Source organism: Bos indicus, chromosome 21, assembly GCF_029378745.1.
Source record: "Bos indicus isolate NIAB-ARS_2022 breed Sahiwal x Tharparkar chromosome 21, NIAB-ARS_B.indTharparkar_mat_pri_1.0, whole genome shotgun sequence".
Classification (NCBI taxonomy): domain Eukaryota; kingdom Metazoa; phylum Chordata; class Mammalia; order Artiodactyla; family Bovidae; genus Bos; species Bos indicus.
The window spans coordinates 33464386-33479054 of NC_091780.1; the positions used below are offsets into that span (position 1 = coordinate 33464386).

The 14669-nt window shown below is 43.8% G+C and overlaps 1 protein-coding gene across 1 annotated transcript in view; it reads left to right on the forward strand.

The window, feature by feature from the left end:
* Window positions 1–8151: 8151 nt before the first annotated feature.
* Window positions 8152–14669, forward strand: part of PTPN9 (protein tyrosine phosphatase non-receptor type 9) — a 69634-nt gene continuing 63116 nt past the window's right edge. Inside the window, exon 1 of the mRNA XM_019983752.2 lies at window positions 8152–8907. Coding sequence (XP_019839311.2) covers window positions 8845–8907 — 63 coding nt within the window. The 5' untranslated portion in view covers window positions 8152–8844. The remainder of the gene's footprint in view (window positions 8908–14669) is intronic.

The following is a 14669-nucleotide window of genomic DNA, read 5'->3' on the forward strand; positions in this document are numbered from 1 at the left end:
TTAATACACTTTCACTACTGCTAGCTTCCCAGCACTCTCAGGCCCCTCTACACCTCACGTCTGCCTTGTTATTAGATAGCAGATACTCTTCGGGGAAGACGGAGCAGGAGGTAAGTCACAATCAATCAGGGCCCAAGATCAAACTTCTCAGTACTTGGAGGGGGAAACAGAATTTAAAAATTAATCTGGTTCTTCTTTTGATGTAAAGATTGAGTATAATAACAAAAGCCTAAGACAAAGTGGGACTCAAAAATCAGCTCATCTTACCAAAGGAACCAGTCATACGCTGGCTAAAAGCTCAAAGCTTATCAATCTTTCCTGCCCTGCGTATGTGAAGGCATAAAACAAAAGATCATGCTTGCTTAAAAATATATGTTGGACTTTGCTGGTGGTCTACTGGTTAAGAATCCACCTGGCAACACAGGGGACATGGGTTTGATCCCTGGTCCAGGAAGATCCCACATGCCCTGGAACAACTGCTGCCTGTGCTCTGGAGCCTGGGAGCCACAATGACTGAGCCCAGTTGCTGAAAGTACTGAAGCTCAAAAACCTTAGAGCCTGTGCTCCACATCAAAAGAAGCCACAGCAATGAGAAGCTTGTGTGCTACAATGGAGAGTAGCCCCTCTTCTGCAACTAGGAAAAGCCTGCCTGCAGCAACAAAGACCCAGTGCAACAAAAACTAATAAAAAAATATATAAAAAAAGACACATGTACCCCAATGTACATTGCAGCACTATTTCCAATAGCCAGGGCATGGAAACAATGTAAATGTCTATCACAGAGGAACGAATAAAGATGTGTGCATGTATATAATGGAATATTACTCAGCCGTAAAAAGGAATGGAATTTAGGTCATTTATAGAGACTGGCAAACACAGTGAAGCAAGTCAGAAAGAAAAACAAATACCATATATTAATACATGTGGAATCTGAAAAAAATGGTATAGATGATCTTATTTACAAAGAAGAAATAGAGACACAGACATAGGGAACAAACATGGATAGCAAGGGAGAAAGGGTGGATAGGATGAATTGGGAGATTTGGACTGACTGACACATATCTATATATACACTATTGATACTAAGTATAAAATAGATAACTAATGAGAACCTACTGTATAACATAGGGAACTCTGCTCAATGCTTTGTGGTGACCTAAATGAGAAGGGAATCCTTCTCTAAATCCCCCAAAAGAGGGGATATGTGTATGGCTAATTCACTTTGCTGTAGAGCAGAAACTAACACAATATTGTAAAGCAACTATACTACTATACTCCAATAAGATTTAAAAAAAACAAAATGATTAAACAAGGGGAAAAAAGACAAACCTAAAGACTTAAAAACAGAGCTACCATATGGTCCTGAAATCCTACTCTTAGACATGTATATAGAGAAAGCCATAATTCAAAAAGATACATGTACCCCAGTGTTCACTGCAGTGCTATTTACAATAGCCAGGACACGGAAGCAACCTAAATGTCCACTGACGAGTAATGGATAAAGATGTGGCACGTATATACAATGGAATATTACTCAGCCTGAGAAAATGAAATAATACCATCTGCAGCAACATGGATGTACCTAGAGATTGCCAGGCTGAGTGAAGTAAGTCAGAAAAAGACAAATATCATATGATATGATATTACTTATAGGTGGAATCTAAAAAAAAAAAGAGTGCAAATAAACTTATCTACAAAACACAAATAGAGTTACAGATGTAGAAAATATATTTATGGTTACCAGGGGGTGAGGGTAGAGGGAAGGTACATTGAGAGATTGGGATTGACATATATACACTGCTGCTGCTGCTAAGTCGTTTCAGTCGTGTCCGACTCTGTGTGACCCCATAGACGGCAGCCCACCAGGCTCCCCCGTCCCTAGGATTCTCCAGGCAAGAACACTGGAGTGGGTTGCCATTTCCTTCTCCAATATATACACTAATATATATAAAATAGATAATTAATCAGGACCTACTGCTGCAGGGGATCCCAACCCCCAGGCAGGACTGGTACTAACCAGTCCGTGGCCTGTTAAGAGCGAGGCTCCACAACAGGAGGTGAGCAGTGGGTAAAGCCGAAACCATCTCCCCCACCCCTAGTCCATGGAAAAACTGTCTTCCACAAAACCTGTCCCTTTCCTCAAGAAGGCTGGGGACTCCTGACCTACTGTATAGCACAGGAAACTACAATACTCTGTAATGGCCTATATTGGAAAAGAATCTAAAAAGAATGGATATATGTATATGTATCACTGATTCACTTTGCTTTAGACCTGAAACTAACACAACATTATAAATCAACTATAGTCCAATAATCATAAGAGAATGGCCTCAGGCAGCAAATAACTGAGGGAAGGGACAGAGTCCCCAAAAGTAGGATGCGTACATTTGTTTCTCACATCCATTTCACGAGATGGTGAGTATTTTGAAAAGTTGATTTTTTAAAATCTGCTTTGATGAGGCACAAAAATGACCCCAGAGGCAGCCTTGGAAACTGGGAGGTAGGCCTCACTTTTGGATCCAGCCCAGGAGCATACTTCCCATCTTCAGGGACAATGTGGAACTGGAAGAGGCAAATTTTGAAACCTAGAGAGCTCTTCTGGCTGGGGCTTTGCACAGACCATCAACATTTTTAGCAAACTTCCTCCATTCCTCCCTCCGAGGGGGTTGGCAGTCTTTCAAGTCTTCTGTCTCTCCCTCTGTTTTTGCCCTTCAGGTTTTCTCTGCACTCAGTCTGGGAAATAAACGATGGAACTCAAATCTGTCAGTTCTGCTTCTCATTAACAAAACTTTTAACAAAACTTTTTAAAAGGAAGTTGAAACTGGCTCAAATAAAGATCTATCTATGGACCTTATGCATTCTTCTCTGGCCTCCCCACTAACACAGGTAAGTCAAAGAGTAAAGTAACTAATTGGTACCTTGCACCTGTATTGAATATTTTCCCAGGAGCAATTAAGTATCCAAGGTAACCAAACCTATTTGGCACTCTTTGACAGGAAATGGACCTTGTTTAGGGCTTCCCTGGTGGCTCAGTGGTAAAGAACTCACCTGCAAAGCAGAAGATGCAGGAAACGCAGGTTCAATCCCTGGGTTGGGAAGATACCCTGGAGGAGGGCATGGCAACCCACTCCAGTATTCTTGCCTGGAGAATCCCATGGACAGAGGAGCCTGATGGGCTTCAGTACATAGGCTCACAAAGATTCTGATTCAATTGAAGCAACTGAGCATGAACGCATGGACCTTGTTTGCAAAAAAGGATGGGTCCATTCTTTTAGCAAACTTTGGTTGAGTACCAGCTTCTCTGAACTATATATTATGCCAGGTTCTGAAGGGACAGCAATGAGTAAGACATTAAGGAACCCTCAAGGAACTCATGGTGCCCTCAAGGAACTCATGGTGCCTTCAAGGAACTCATGGTCTAGTGGGGGAGACCAGACAAATAAGCAAATAATTACAATTCAGACTGTTGGGTAAACTCTAGACAATGGGTATCAGGTATAGACGTAACCGACTCAGTTCAGTTCAGTTCAGTCGCTCAGTTGTGTCTGACTCTTTGCGACCCCATGAATTGCAGCACACCAGGCCTCCCTGTACATCACCAACTCCCAGAGTTCACTCAAACTCATGTCCATTGACTTGATGATGCCTTCCAGCCATCTCATCCGACATAGACTAGTAACCGATAAATCCGTGATCTGGGAGTGGTAGATAGGGGTGTTGGATAAGAAAACTGTGTGATGAAGAAGACAGATCATATTTTAGCTTAGAGAAAAAGGAAAAGAATAGAAAAAAGCAGAGAATAGCAGTAGGTAAATACCAGGCCCTAAGGTATTTGGTAATGGGGAACTGTTATCTATACAAGATTTTTCACCTTCCTTACTTTGGCCATCCTAGTGATTATAGATTTGGCCTATGAATAAACGAGAACAAATTTTTACCCTAGATATTGGTTAGTAGTATGACCTTATTCAGAGAAGGCAATGGCACCTCACTCCAGTACTCTTGCCTGGAAAATCACATGGACAGAGGATCCTGGTAGGCTGTAGTCCATGGGGTCGCTAAGAGTCAGACACGACTGAGCAACTTCACTTTCTCTTTTCACCTTCATGCATTGGAGAAGGAAATGGCAACCCACTCCAATGTTCTTGCCTGGAGAATCCCAGGGACAGGGGAGCCTAGTGGGCAGCCGACTATGGGGTTGTGCAGAGTCGGACACGATTGAAGCGACTTAGCAGCAGCAGCAGCAGCAGCATGACCTTGTTATTTTTTTATGTTTTTGATGTGGACCATTTTTAAAATCTTTATTGAATTTGTTACAATATTGCTTCTGTTCTATGTTTTGGCTTTTTGGTCTCAAGGCATGTGGAATCTTAGCTCCCTGACCAGAGATTGAACCCACACTGCCTGTATTGGAAGGCAAAATCTTAACCACTGGACAGCCAGGGTAGTCCCTGGCCTTACTTAATCTGTATCTGTCTTTTACACATGTCTTTCATAGGCAGTAGATATTTTGGAGCGATATTTAAGAGAACCTTTAGATTTTAGAAGTAAAGGTATTATGGGGGAAACTTTACAAAATTCTAATCACAGCTTTGGAAATACTTCTATGCCTAGACTCAAACAAATATTTAAAAAGGCAGGAGAAAATGGTAAGACAGAGCTCTCAGTGTTAAGGTGGCTGTCTTATTGATTCAGTCATTCAACACATATTCATGAAGGACCTGCCTACTAGGTACTAGGCTCTAGGCACTGAAGGTACCAGGGCCAGCAAGACAGATGTGGCTCCTGCCTTCCTGGCTAAGCAGGCAGACACGAGGCCAGTGAACATGGAAACTCATGCATAATTACTGATTGTGATCAGCTCTCTAATAAAGGATAAGAAGGTGCTAGGAGAGAGTAACAGGGAGCAGTTCAGGGAGTAGTCAAGGAAGATCTTACTGAGGAAGTGACTTTTGAGCGAGACCTTAAGGATGAGTCAGATTCGTCTGGTGAAGGAGGTGGGAGGAAGGAGAGAGTAAGCTTTCTAGAGACAGACTTGAAACCTGTGCTTTCAAAGCAAAAAACAAATGTACAACCCCTAACACTCCTCTTCCTAAGGTTCCCTCTTTGTAATTTATTTTCCACTTTCAGATTTCAGTTCATGTTAATTTAATAAAACTGTGATTTTTTTTCCTGTCGCTTATACTCCTTCAACCCTCTAGCCTTCCTTTTGAGGCCCTGCAGCCAAGCACTGAAAAATCCAAGCCTTTGTCAATACATATGGATCTACTTTATACACACACACACACACATGTATATATATTTATGCTTTTTGGAAGATCAAAACTTCAGCTACCTCATACTGTGATGGTGAGATTAATGAATGAAAAGAAGAGTGTGTGGCACTTGGTAAGGCTAAATAAATGTGAACTATTAGTTCAGTATATGTGTGTATCATGATTTATTTACTGAGTATCTTATTGATGGGCCATTACATTGTTTCCAATCTTTTGTATTACAAATCGTTTTGTAGTTTCTAAGATTTGAGTGAACAGAAAGACAGTATTGCACTTGATTTTGTTAGCTCAAGCGTGCAGTTCAAGGCAAGACTTTGTACTCTGATTCTCCAAAGATTTTGCACTTAGAGCAAATCCAGCCAGCTGCCTTGCACTTGGTTCTGTTCCTTATGTCTCTGCTCAGAAACTTCCAAACATTATCCTGTTTGGACTGTGATAGGCAACAGTTCCAGAAAACTGTTCCCTTACACACCCACACGCCCACACACACAGCTGTGCTTCTGAAAACTCTGCTGATCTCTCTCTCCTAGCTCACTCAGTTCAACCTCCCCCTTTTAAAATTTCTGTCACCAGATACCTGCATGAGGAGTCAGAATGCTAGGATTCAAGTTTGAGTTCAATACTAATTAATTAGCTGTGTTGCACCAACTCCTGGTATCCTGAGGGTCATTGGCAAAAACAAGTGAAAATAGTGGGTTGAGAAACTTCAATCTCTTCTACTTCCACTCGGTGATTTGTGCTACTCAGGTTTGCCATTTCCTACTCCAGCTTAGCCCTAGAGCCATTTGCCTGCTTTGGGATAACAACCATATTTAAGTTACTATTAAAAAAATTTTTTTGGAAAAGGTTATACATACATGTGCAAAATTTAAACACACACACAATGTTGTTAGAAGTCAAAATAGTGGTAACTCAAGTAGTGACCGGGAGGGGACATAGGAGGACTTTGACAAGTTGGGAATTTCTTGATCTCTGTGCTGGTTACATGGGTGTGTTCAGTTTACAAAAATCATGCTGTACACATATTTTCACCTTTATGTATATATATTATACATCACTAAAAAGTTCTTAAAAGAAACTTAAAATGTATAATTGATCATATAGGGGAAAGTCTCCCTCTTCCCTTCTGTTCCCAAGAAACCCAGTTCCCCTCTGGGAGACCACCACTGCTCTCTTTCTTGCGTATCCCCTCAAACCTTTTCGGTGTATAAATAAATTTACAAATACATATTCATTTCTTTCTTTATACAAGTGACAGCATGATATACCCACTATTTGGGTCTTGCTTTTTTCTCACTTACTAACATAGCTTACGATGTTCCATTCCTTACATGTGGAAGAGACCACTGTCTTGTTCATGGTTGTAACCCTAGGGCAGACTCAGTGCCAGGCATATAAAATACTTGTTAAATAGTCCTCCAGAGGAGCATCCGGTTACAACACTGAAACGAACTTCTTCATGGGGTAATGAACTCAACCTGGAGTCATCCTTACTGGTCCAAACATCTGCTGCTGCTGCTAAGTCGCTTCAGTCGTGTCCGACTCTGTGCGACCCCATAGACGGCAGCCCACCAGGCTCCCCCGTCCCTGGGATTCTCCAGGCAAGAACACTGGAGTGGGTTGCCATTTCCATCTGAGACAGAAACAAATCCAACCACCAGGGGTTTCTTCTCTAATCAAAGGCAGCCTGAAGTTTATATTGCAATGATGTAGAAATAAGGTGAGGTCAGCGGTTACTTTTAACTTATTTTTAAAAAATATTTATTTAGGCTGTGCTACGTCTTCTTTGCAGCAGGCAGTCTTTCTCTAGCTGCCTCCAGCGGGGGCTCCTCTCTAGTTGTGGCCTGAGGGCTTCACATTGTGGTAGCTTCTCTTACGGCAGAGCTCAGGCTCTAGGGCGGGTGGGTTTCAGTAGTTGTTGTCTACGGGCTCCATTGCCTTGCAGCATGTGGGGTCTTAGTTCCCTGACCAAGTCTGGAGTCCAATGTCCAAGGTCTCCTGCGTTGGACCACTGGACCACCAGGGAAGTCCCACCAGAGGTTACTTTTTAAGTTCCAGAAGGAGCATCAGAACTCAGAGCATCTTCCTCTGTTGTCTGAGGACCCCTCCTGTTGGCCTCTGTGACCTCTCCAGCCCTCTGCCCTTGGCACTAGCTGTGGCACTACTTGTTAGCTGCATCCCTTTCAGAGTATTTTTGGTCTGGAATGATGCAAAAACATACTAGACCCAGTCCTGCCTTCCCAGTGCCCTCTCTATTCCCAAACTGACACCCAAGACCTTCCCCAAGCTCTTTGCTGCTCTCGCCTTCATGAAAATCAAACGCTTGCATACACTGCGTGATTCCTGCAAGGGGTTCGAAATTGAATGGTGTTTCTTTTGAAGCACTAAATTTAACCACGCGGATAATGGATTACCGGATACCCGTGGCAAGGAGTGAGAGCGAGCTAGGGCTGCGAGCAGCTAGCTAATAGGATCTGTTTCTTCTACCTGCGGACCCTGGACTTCGTAAGCAACCTTTCCAGGGGTCTTCCAGTCAGCAAGTGACGTGGAAGTGGGTAACGACTGTGGATTCCTCACAAGGAAGTAATAGCAGCAACCTCAGTCCAGGTGCCTATGGCAGCTAGTTTTCAAACACTTGTATTTTTCTTCCTCCTCCACGGAGCTTAACCTCTCGAAACTCACACCCTTTTTCTTCCTTTTTCTCGCTCCGCGCGCTGCAGAAGTCCCCGAAGCCCCTCCCCCGCCCCGGTTCCTCTGGGTCTCCGCTCCCCGCGCCGGCCTCTCCCCGCCCCCGCCCCCTCTTCGCGTCCCCCTCCTCGCGCTCCGCAGCCCCCGCCCCTGGGCTCCTCTCTGTCTCCCCCTCCCGGACGGCGTCGGCGCTCGGCCGGGCCCTCCGCGTCGCCAGTTTGTGAATGAGACGCTCAGTTTCTCAATGGAGCCGCGGGGGGCTCGGGCGGGCGCAGTGCGGCCGCAGCGCTGGCAGTGAGCCGGGAGGGGGGCGCCTTTCCCTCGCTCCCTCCTTCTCTCCCTCCCTCCCGCCACCGCGGCTTTTGAGGAACGGGGCTGAGAGGCCGCGGCGCAGGTCGCAGGGCCCCGCATCCCCGAGGACGCCTCCGTCGCGTTCTGCTGGAGCCGGAGCGCCGCCGACGAAGCTGGACGCCGAGGAGGCCGGTGGCCTTCGGGATATTTCCCCCTACTCCCCGCGGTCCTTTGCTCTGGGTTTAGAAACTTCTTGATTTCCCATTTCCTTTTTTAAATCCCGATTAGCTCCTTGCCTGCACTGTTTTTTTTTTTTTTTCCGGGAGAGGTGGGGGAGTGTGAGGAAAGGAACGAAGAAAATAAAAAAGAATTTCCGCCCAGAAGACAGCGACAGTTCTGAGAGCTTTTTCTTAAGGAAACAGAAGCGGCGTTTGCGGCCGCCGCGGGCGCGGGGCCCCGCCGGCCCAGCCATGCGCGAGCCGGCCCCGGGCTGCTGAGGCGCGGGCACGCGGAAGCGGAGGCCCACCGCACCGGGCTCCCCGCGCTCCCGGGCGACTTCTGTCCGCCGGGCGGCGGCAGCGGCGGTGGGATGGAGCCCGCGACCGCGCCCCAGCCCGACATGGCGCCGGAGCTGACCCCGGAGGAGGAGCAGGTAAGCCGGGCTGCGGCCGCGGCGGTGGGTGTGTCCGGACCCCCGAGGCCTAGCAGGGCTGCGCTCTTCGCGGCCCCGGGTCCGCGATGGCCTCCAACCCCCTCCCCCCCGCGGCCGCGCCCCAGGCCGTCATCCCCCAAGCCAGGGGCGCCGCTGGCCGCTGCTTCTGCTCCCGGCCTCTTCAGTCTGCTGCTTACGGGCCGCGTATTGCCCCCTCCCCGTATTCCGATGATGATTGCAGTTTCTCCAGTTGGGGGCCTCCCTTTACCCTTACCAACATCCCCCGACGTTTTTAAGAACACCTACGTTGCCTCTGGCCCTTCCACCCTTAAACGTGTTTTGCTTCATTCCGTGAGGGTTTGTGGTTTTCTAAGGTCAGAGAAAGCCCACTTTGGGGGCCGGATTCCTTCGAGGACTGTCTCTCCTCCCCAGGACAGTGAGAACTCCACAGATGCTCTAGATTTTCAGACGAGCCCCTCGGGCTTCTTAGAGGGCTGTGGCCTACTTGGACATCATTCTGGAAGATCCAGGCCTTCTCAGGCTCCCAAAGTCCCTGGCCTTGACCGTCCTGTTTAGTTTTCTCTGGCTGGGCGCATCCCTTCACCCCCACTTACCTACCCCCGTCTCATCTCACTGTCTCCATCTTTCTGAAGTCTACATTGAGCCCCATTGTCCTTTAAAGCTTTAAGCTCCTAGAAGGAAACGCTTTGCGGTGTCATTTGAGGGCCTCGGATAAGGAAAGAGCCCAGGGTCGTTATAACTTTCCCTCACCCACATTACTGTTAGGGAGACATGGACCACTCCTCTGAGGACGGTAGGAAAATCTGCTAGCTGAGATTGGAACCCTAAAGTCTTTTTGCTCTTTCTTCCTTAGCACTGCCCACATCCATGGTCAGATATAGCCATGCTCTGATTCTATGTTTAAAAACAAAACAAATAAACAGAAAAAAACCCTAAAAAAAGAAAAAAGATGAACCATGCTGGTAACCATTTCATGCTTGCCAGGCCTTGTTTCCAAGGACCACATTTGGTAGTACAGTCTCTAGTGTGAAGACAGTCTGGTTTTACAAACTAATATTGGTTAATAGGCTTGTTTAAGACCAGGTTTTTAAAATGCCCTTGACTTTTCTCCTCATTTGTGGAGATGACTTTTTTCATATTTGGCTTCAGACCACAGTTTTGTCTTTTGACACCTAGAGATAAAATCAGCATGAGGAAAAAAAAAATTCTGCTGCTCTGTACAAGCAGTGGTAACATCCTGGTAACTGTAGTGTACTGCAAGCAGGTGGCCAAGGAGACCACCCTGCCAAAATTAGGGAAATACTACTTCAGTACCAAGATGCCATGTGTTTGGTTGATTTTAAATGGGCAAAACTCTTTCACTTCTTTTCTTTTGGTTAGTCAGATTTGAAGTTTTTATATTTCTGAGACTTGAGGGCATCAGTATTCCACTATGAAAATGCCATTTGGTTGCAAATTAAAAAATTTAAACTGAGAGAAGTAAATTAAAGTGTACGTAGTATTGATAAAGTATTAACTTTATTCTGAACATATATACAATGTATATACATATATACAACTGTGTTTAAACTAGAAATAATGTTGAATGAATGTGATGGAATTAACAAGGACTAGATGGAAATAGTAAAATGTACATATATTAAGATCAACAAGTTCTGTGGGTTTTTTAACCATAACTTTTCCTACAAAACAACAAGTTTTCTACAGTCACTTCAAAATGTTGAGACATAAACATAAAAGCATAATTCCAATTGTGGTAATGCCTGATGAAATATCATATTTTAATTTAATATCACATAAGAGTACTCTTAACTGGTAAGATTACTTTAAACTATTTTAGGCTTATCAAAGTAGTTATCATGGGAAATAACACTTCATTCCATAATGCCCCATTGCTCAAACCAATTTTAGAACTCATTTGGAGTTTATTTCAAACTTTGTATCAGAATCTTTGAAATATATTTAATGTTGGGAAAATCTTGTACATTTGAGCATCCATCTGATTTTGGGAAATAGAAAAAAAATTTTTGGAATCCTATTTCATAGGTAAAGGAGGATATCAAAATGTTTAACATAGTTTCAGGCTCTTTATGAGGTGTGTAAACTGTCTTAAAGATGTTTCTGGAACAGATCCCTCTCAAATAGTACCTCTTTCTATACAGTCGTGCAAATCATAAACCCAAAAGTTTTCTTGGATACTCTGCTCTCTTTCAGCCCCTGTATGTTGTACATCATCACGTTTTCCTGAATATCTTGAATTCTTTGACTTCTTCCACCCTCACCACCACCATATTGTCACCCTAGTTCAAGCTGCTGTCATATCCTGACAGAACTTTTGTTTCCTACTTGATACATCTGCATTCCTTAGCTCTTTTTCCAAGAAACAAAGGCAAATCGCAAATCTGATTGCATCTTCCCTTCCCTGTGTGTGTTAGTCACTCAGATGTGTCTGACTCTGTGACCCCCATGAACTTTAGCCCACTAAGCTCCTCTCTCCAGGCAAGATACTGGAGTGGGTAGCCATTCCTTTCTGTAGGGGATCTTCCCGACACAGGGATTGAACCTGAGTCTCCTGCATTGCAGGCAGATTCTTTATCATCTGAGCCACCAGGGAAGCTCAAAATGTAAGCATTTATAAAAGCCTCAGTGGTTTTTCATAGTTCTTGGGATTGTTAACAGCTCGTGAATGATGTGTTACAGCTCTTGAATGTGGTCTGCAGTGCCTCAGCCCTTGTATGGTTTAGAGCCCTAGCTTATTCTCACAGTTCATCTTTGCTCCAGGAGCACTGTCCTTTTGGTCCTGCATTCTCGCCTGTTTCCTCCTGCTCCAAGGTCTTGGCACAAGTTGCTTTCCTCTGTCTGGAAATACCCTCCACTGTTAATTCCCTCTTCATCCTTCAGCTCATGGGAAGACCTTCCTTGTTCTCCTCAGTTAGGTTAGATCTGTTATTGGCTCTTGGAGTACCGTGTACTGTCCTCTACATCACTTGTCACAAGTATACACCATTTGTATCCGGGAGTTGGTGATGGACAGGGCGGCCTGGCGTGCTGCAGTTCATGGGGTCGCAAAGAGTCGGACACGACTGAGTGACTGAACTGAACTGAACTGATGATTGTATGGGGCTTCCCAGGTGGCACTAGTGGTAAAGAACCCTTCTGGCTAATGCAAGAGATAAGAGATGCTGGTTTGATCCCTGGGTTGGGAAGATCCCCTGGAGGAGGGCATGGCAACCCACTCCAGTATTCTTGCCTGGAGAATCCCCATGGCCAGAGGAGCCTGGCGGGCTACAGTCCATAGGGTTGCAAAGAGTTGGACACAACTAAAGCGACCTAGCATGCACATGATTGTATGATGGGAAGCTCCATGAGGCTTGAACTGTGTCTGGTTTTGCTCACCATCATATGAACATTGCTGAGCATGACTGGCACTTAATGAACTATTAGGAAGTATAGTACTGGTGGAATGAAGAGTAGTTCTATTTGTGATATGTATACAGACAGCAGCATCTTTCCAAGTGGCTTATAAAAATAAGGGCACTGTTCATTTTTATATATGTTTTGAAGGTCATCATTACTTAGTAGTCTCATTTCCTATCTACTCATGTTTTGAACTGATATTATACCCAGTCCTTTGTAACCTTGATGTTTCTTGCCTTTATGTTTTCAGTTCTCAATATTATAAAGCCTACAATTGAGTTATAAGAAAAAGCATGCTTTGCCTTTAAGAAGTTCACATGAATAACAACAGGGTAATAACAGTAACTGTTTCCTGTGCTCCTGCTTTGAGTCAGGCTCTGTGCTGGGCATTGCACATACAGTTAATCCTCATAAGATTGGAATTATTACCTCATTTTGCAAACGAGAAAACTCAGACTGAGAGAAGGAAATTGCCCAAATGCACATAGTTGGCAGGTAATGGGGGCTTCCCTGATGGTTCAGTGGTAAAAGACCCACCTGCAATGCAGGAGACTGGGATTGATCCCTCTCTGGGTTGGGAAGCTCCCCTGGAGAAGGAAGTGGCAACCAACTCCAGTATTCTTGCCTGGGAAATCCCGTGGACAGAGGAACTTGACAGGCTGCAGTCCATGGGATCTCAAAAGAGTTGGACATGACTCAGAGACTAAACAACGACAGCAGCAAGCAAGTGATGGAGCTTTGGTTTCCACTCAGCTCTAGGTTATTCTGCCTCCACTGCAGATGTTCGGTCTGTTACACTCACTACATTACATCTTGTGAAGCAGTTAACCAGCTTAATAAGATGCCTACATGGATATGTAATAGCTAATTTTGGGTTTGGGTATTGATACATATATGCACATATGTACATGTATTGATATGTGTTTGAGTTTGAAGTTTTTTTTTTTAATGAAAAGAGTTCTATTTGTTTATTTGGCTGTACCAGGTCTTGGTTGCAGCACAAGGGATCTTTGATCTTCACTGTAGCATGCAGGATCTTTAGTTGTAGCATGTGGGATCTAGTTCCCTGACCAGGGATGGAACCTGAGCTTCTTGCATTGGGAGCTCAGAGTCTTAGCCACTGGACTACCAGAGAAATCCTTGATGATGCTTCTTAAAATATAGTATTAAAAATTCAGGGGCTTTCTTGGTGGTCCCGTGGCTGGGACTCCACACTCCCAGTGCTGGGGGCCCGAGTCCATCCCTGGTCAGGGAACTAGATCCCACATGCTGCAACTAAAGATTGAAGATTTGGTGTGCTGCAAATAAGACCCTACACAGCCAAATATATTAAAAAAAAATGCAGACAGAAAAATTTGGAAAACCTTATTCAGACCTGTTTATTTCCAGCAGAAACATATTGTACAGTCTGTGCAAGAAATTATGATGAAATTACTCTTGGAAAAAATTTGTTCCTTAAGATAGAGTTGGCAACTCTCCATTTTGAGGTGTGGTTACAATAAAAATTTACTTTTTAAAATATTTTCTTTTTCTTTTGTATATGAGAGATAGCTATTCTTAGAGCCAAATATGAAGGATATTATTTCTCCAAACTGTAAAAGCCAAGGTGTTTTTGTGTCAGAAATATATTCTTTTTTTGATATGTTTATATGTGAATATAAAAGCCTTTCTTAATAGGCTGGCAAAATTGTAAATTTGCCAGTGTGAAGGGTAATTTCTGCATTTCAGTACTAATCTTCATTCTTATTATTGTAATTGTCTTAGTTTTACTTTTCCAAAGCAGGTGCTCTCACATTTGTAACTTGACCTGAAGTTGGTAATTTTATCAGATATGCTAAATTATAATTAACTTGACCACCAGGGTTAGTTAAGGGTGTCTTACTTATCTGTTCTGTGTCCACATAACCTACAGAAAGTGGGATATCTTGGATTGCATCAATTTAGGATAAGTTATGAGGAAAACTTCCTCTTTGCAATAAACCTTAAAAGAAAGATGTTTAACAAGGATTATAAACCTATTTGATGGGCTGTCTAAAGAATTACAGCCTTTAGGGTCTTTTGGTTTCTCACAGATTTCCCAGTAATGGCCAGTAGATTAATTGTTTTCTAAAATAGTTACGCTTTTATTCATATTTTCATTTTAGTTGGTTCTAATAACTTACAGAATCCTTCTGTCACATTATAAATAATGCGTGTTTTTTAAAGTTGTTGTAACAGATAATCTACTAATACTTACTTTCAAAGCTTCCAAAGAAAATTTTTATTTTCAGAGTTCATGTTGTTTAGAGCTAATTTGTAAGAATTAATAAGCTAATGCATATAGA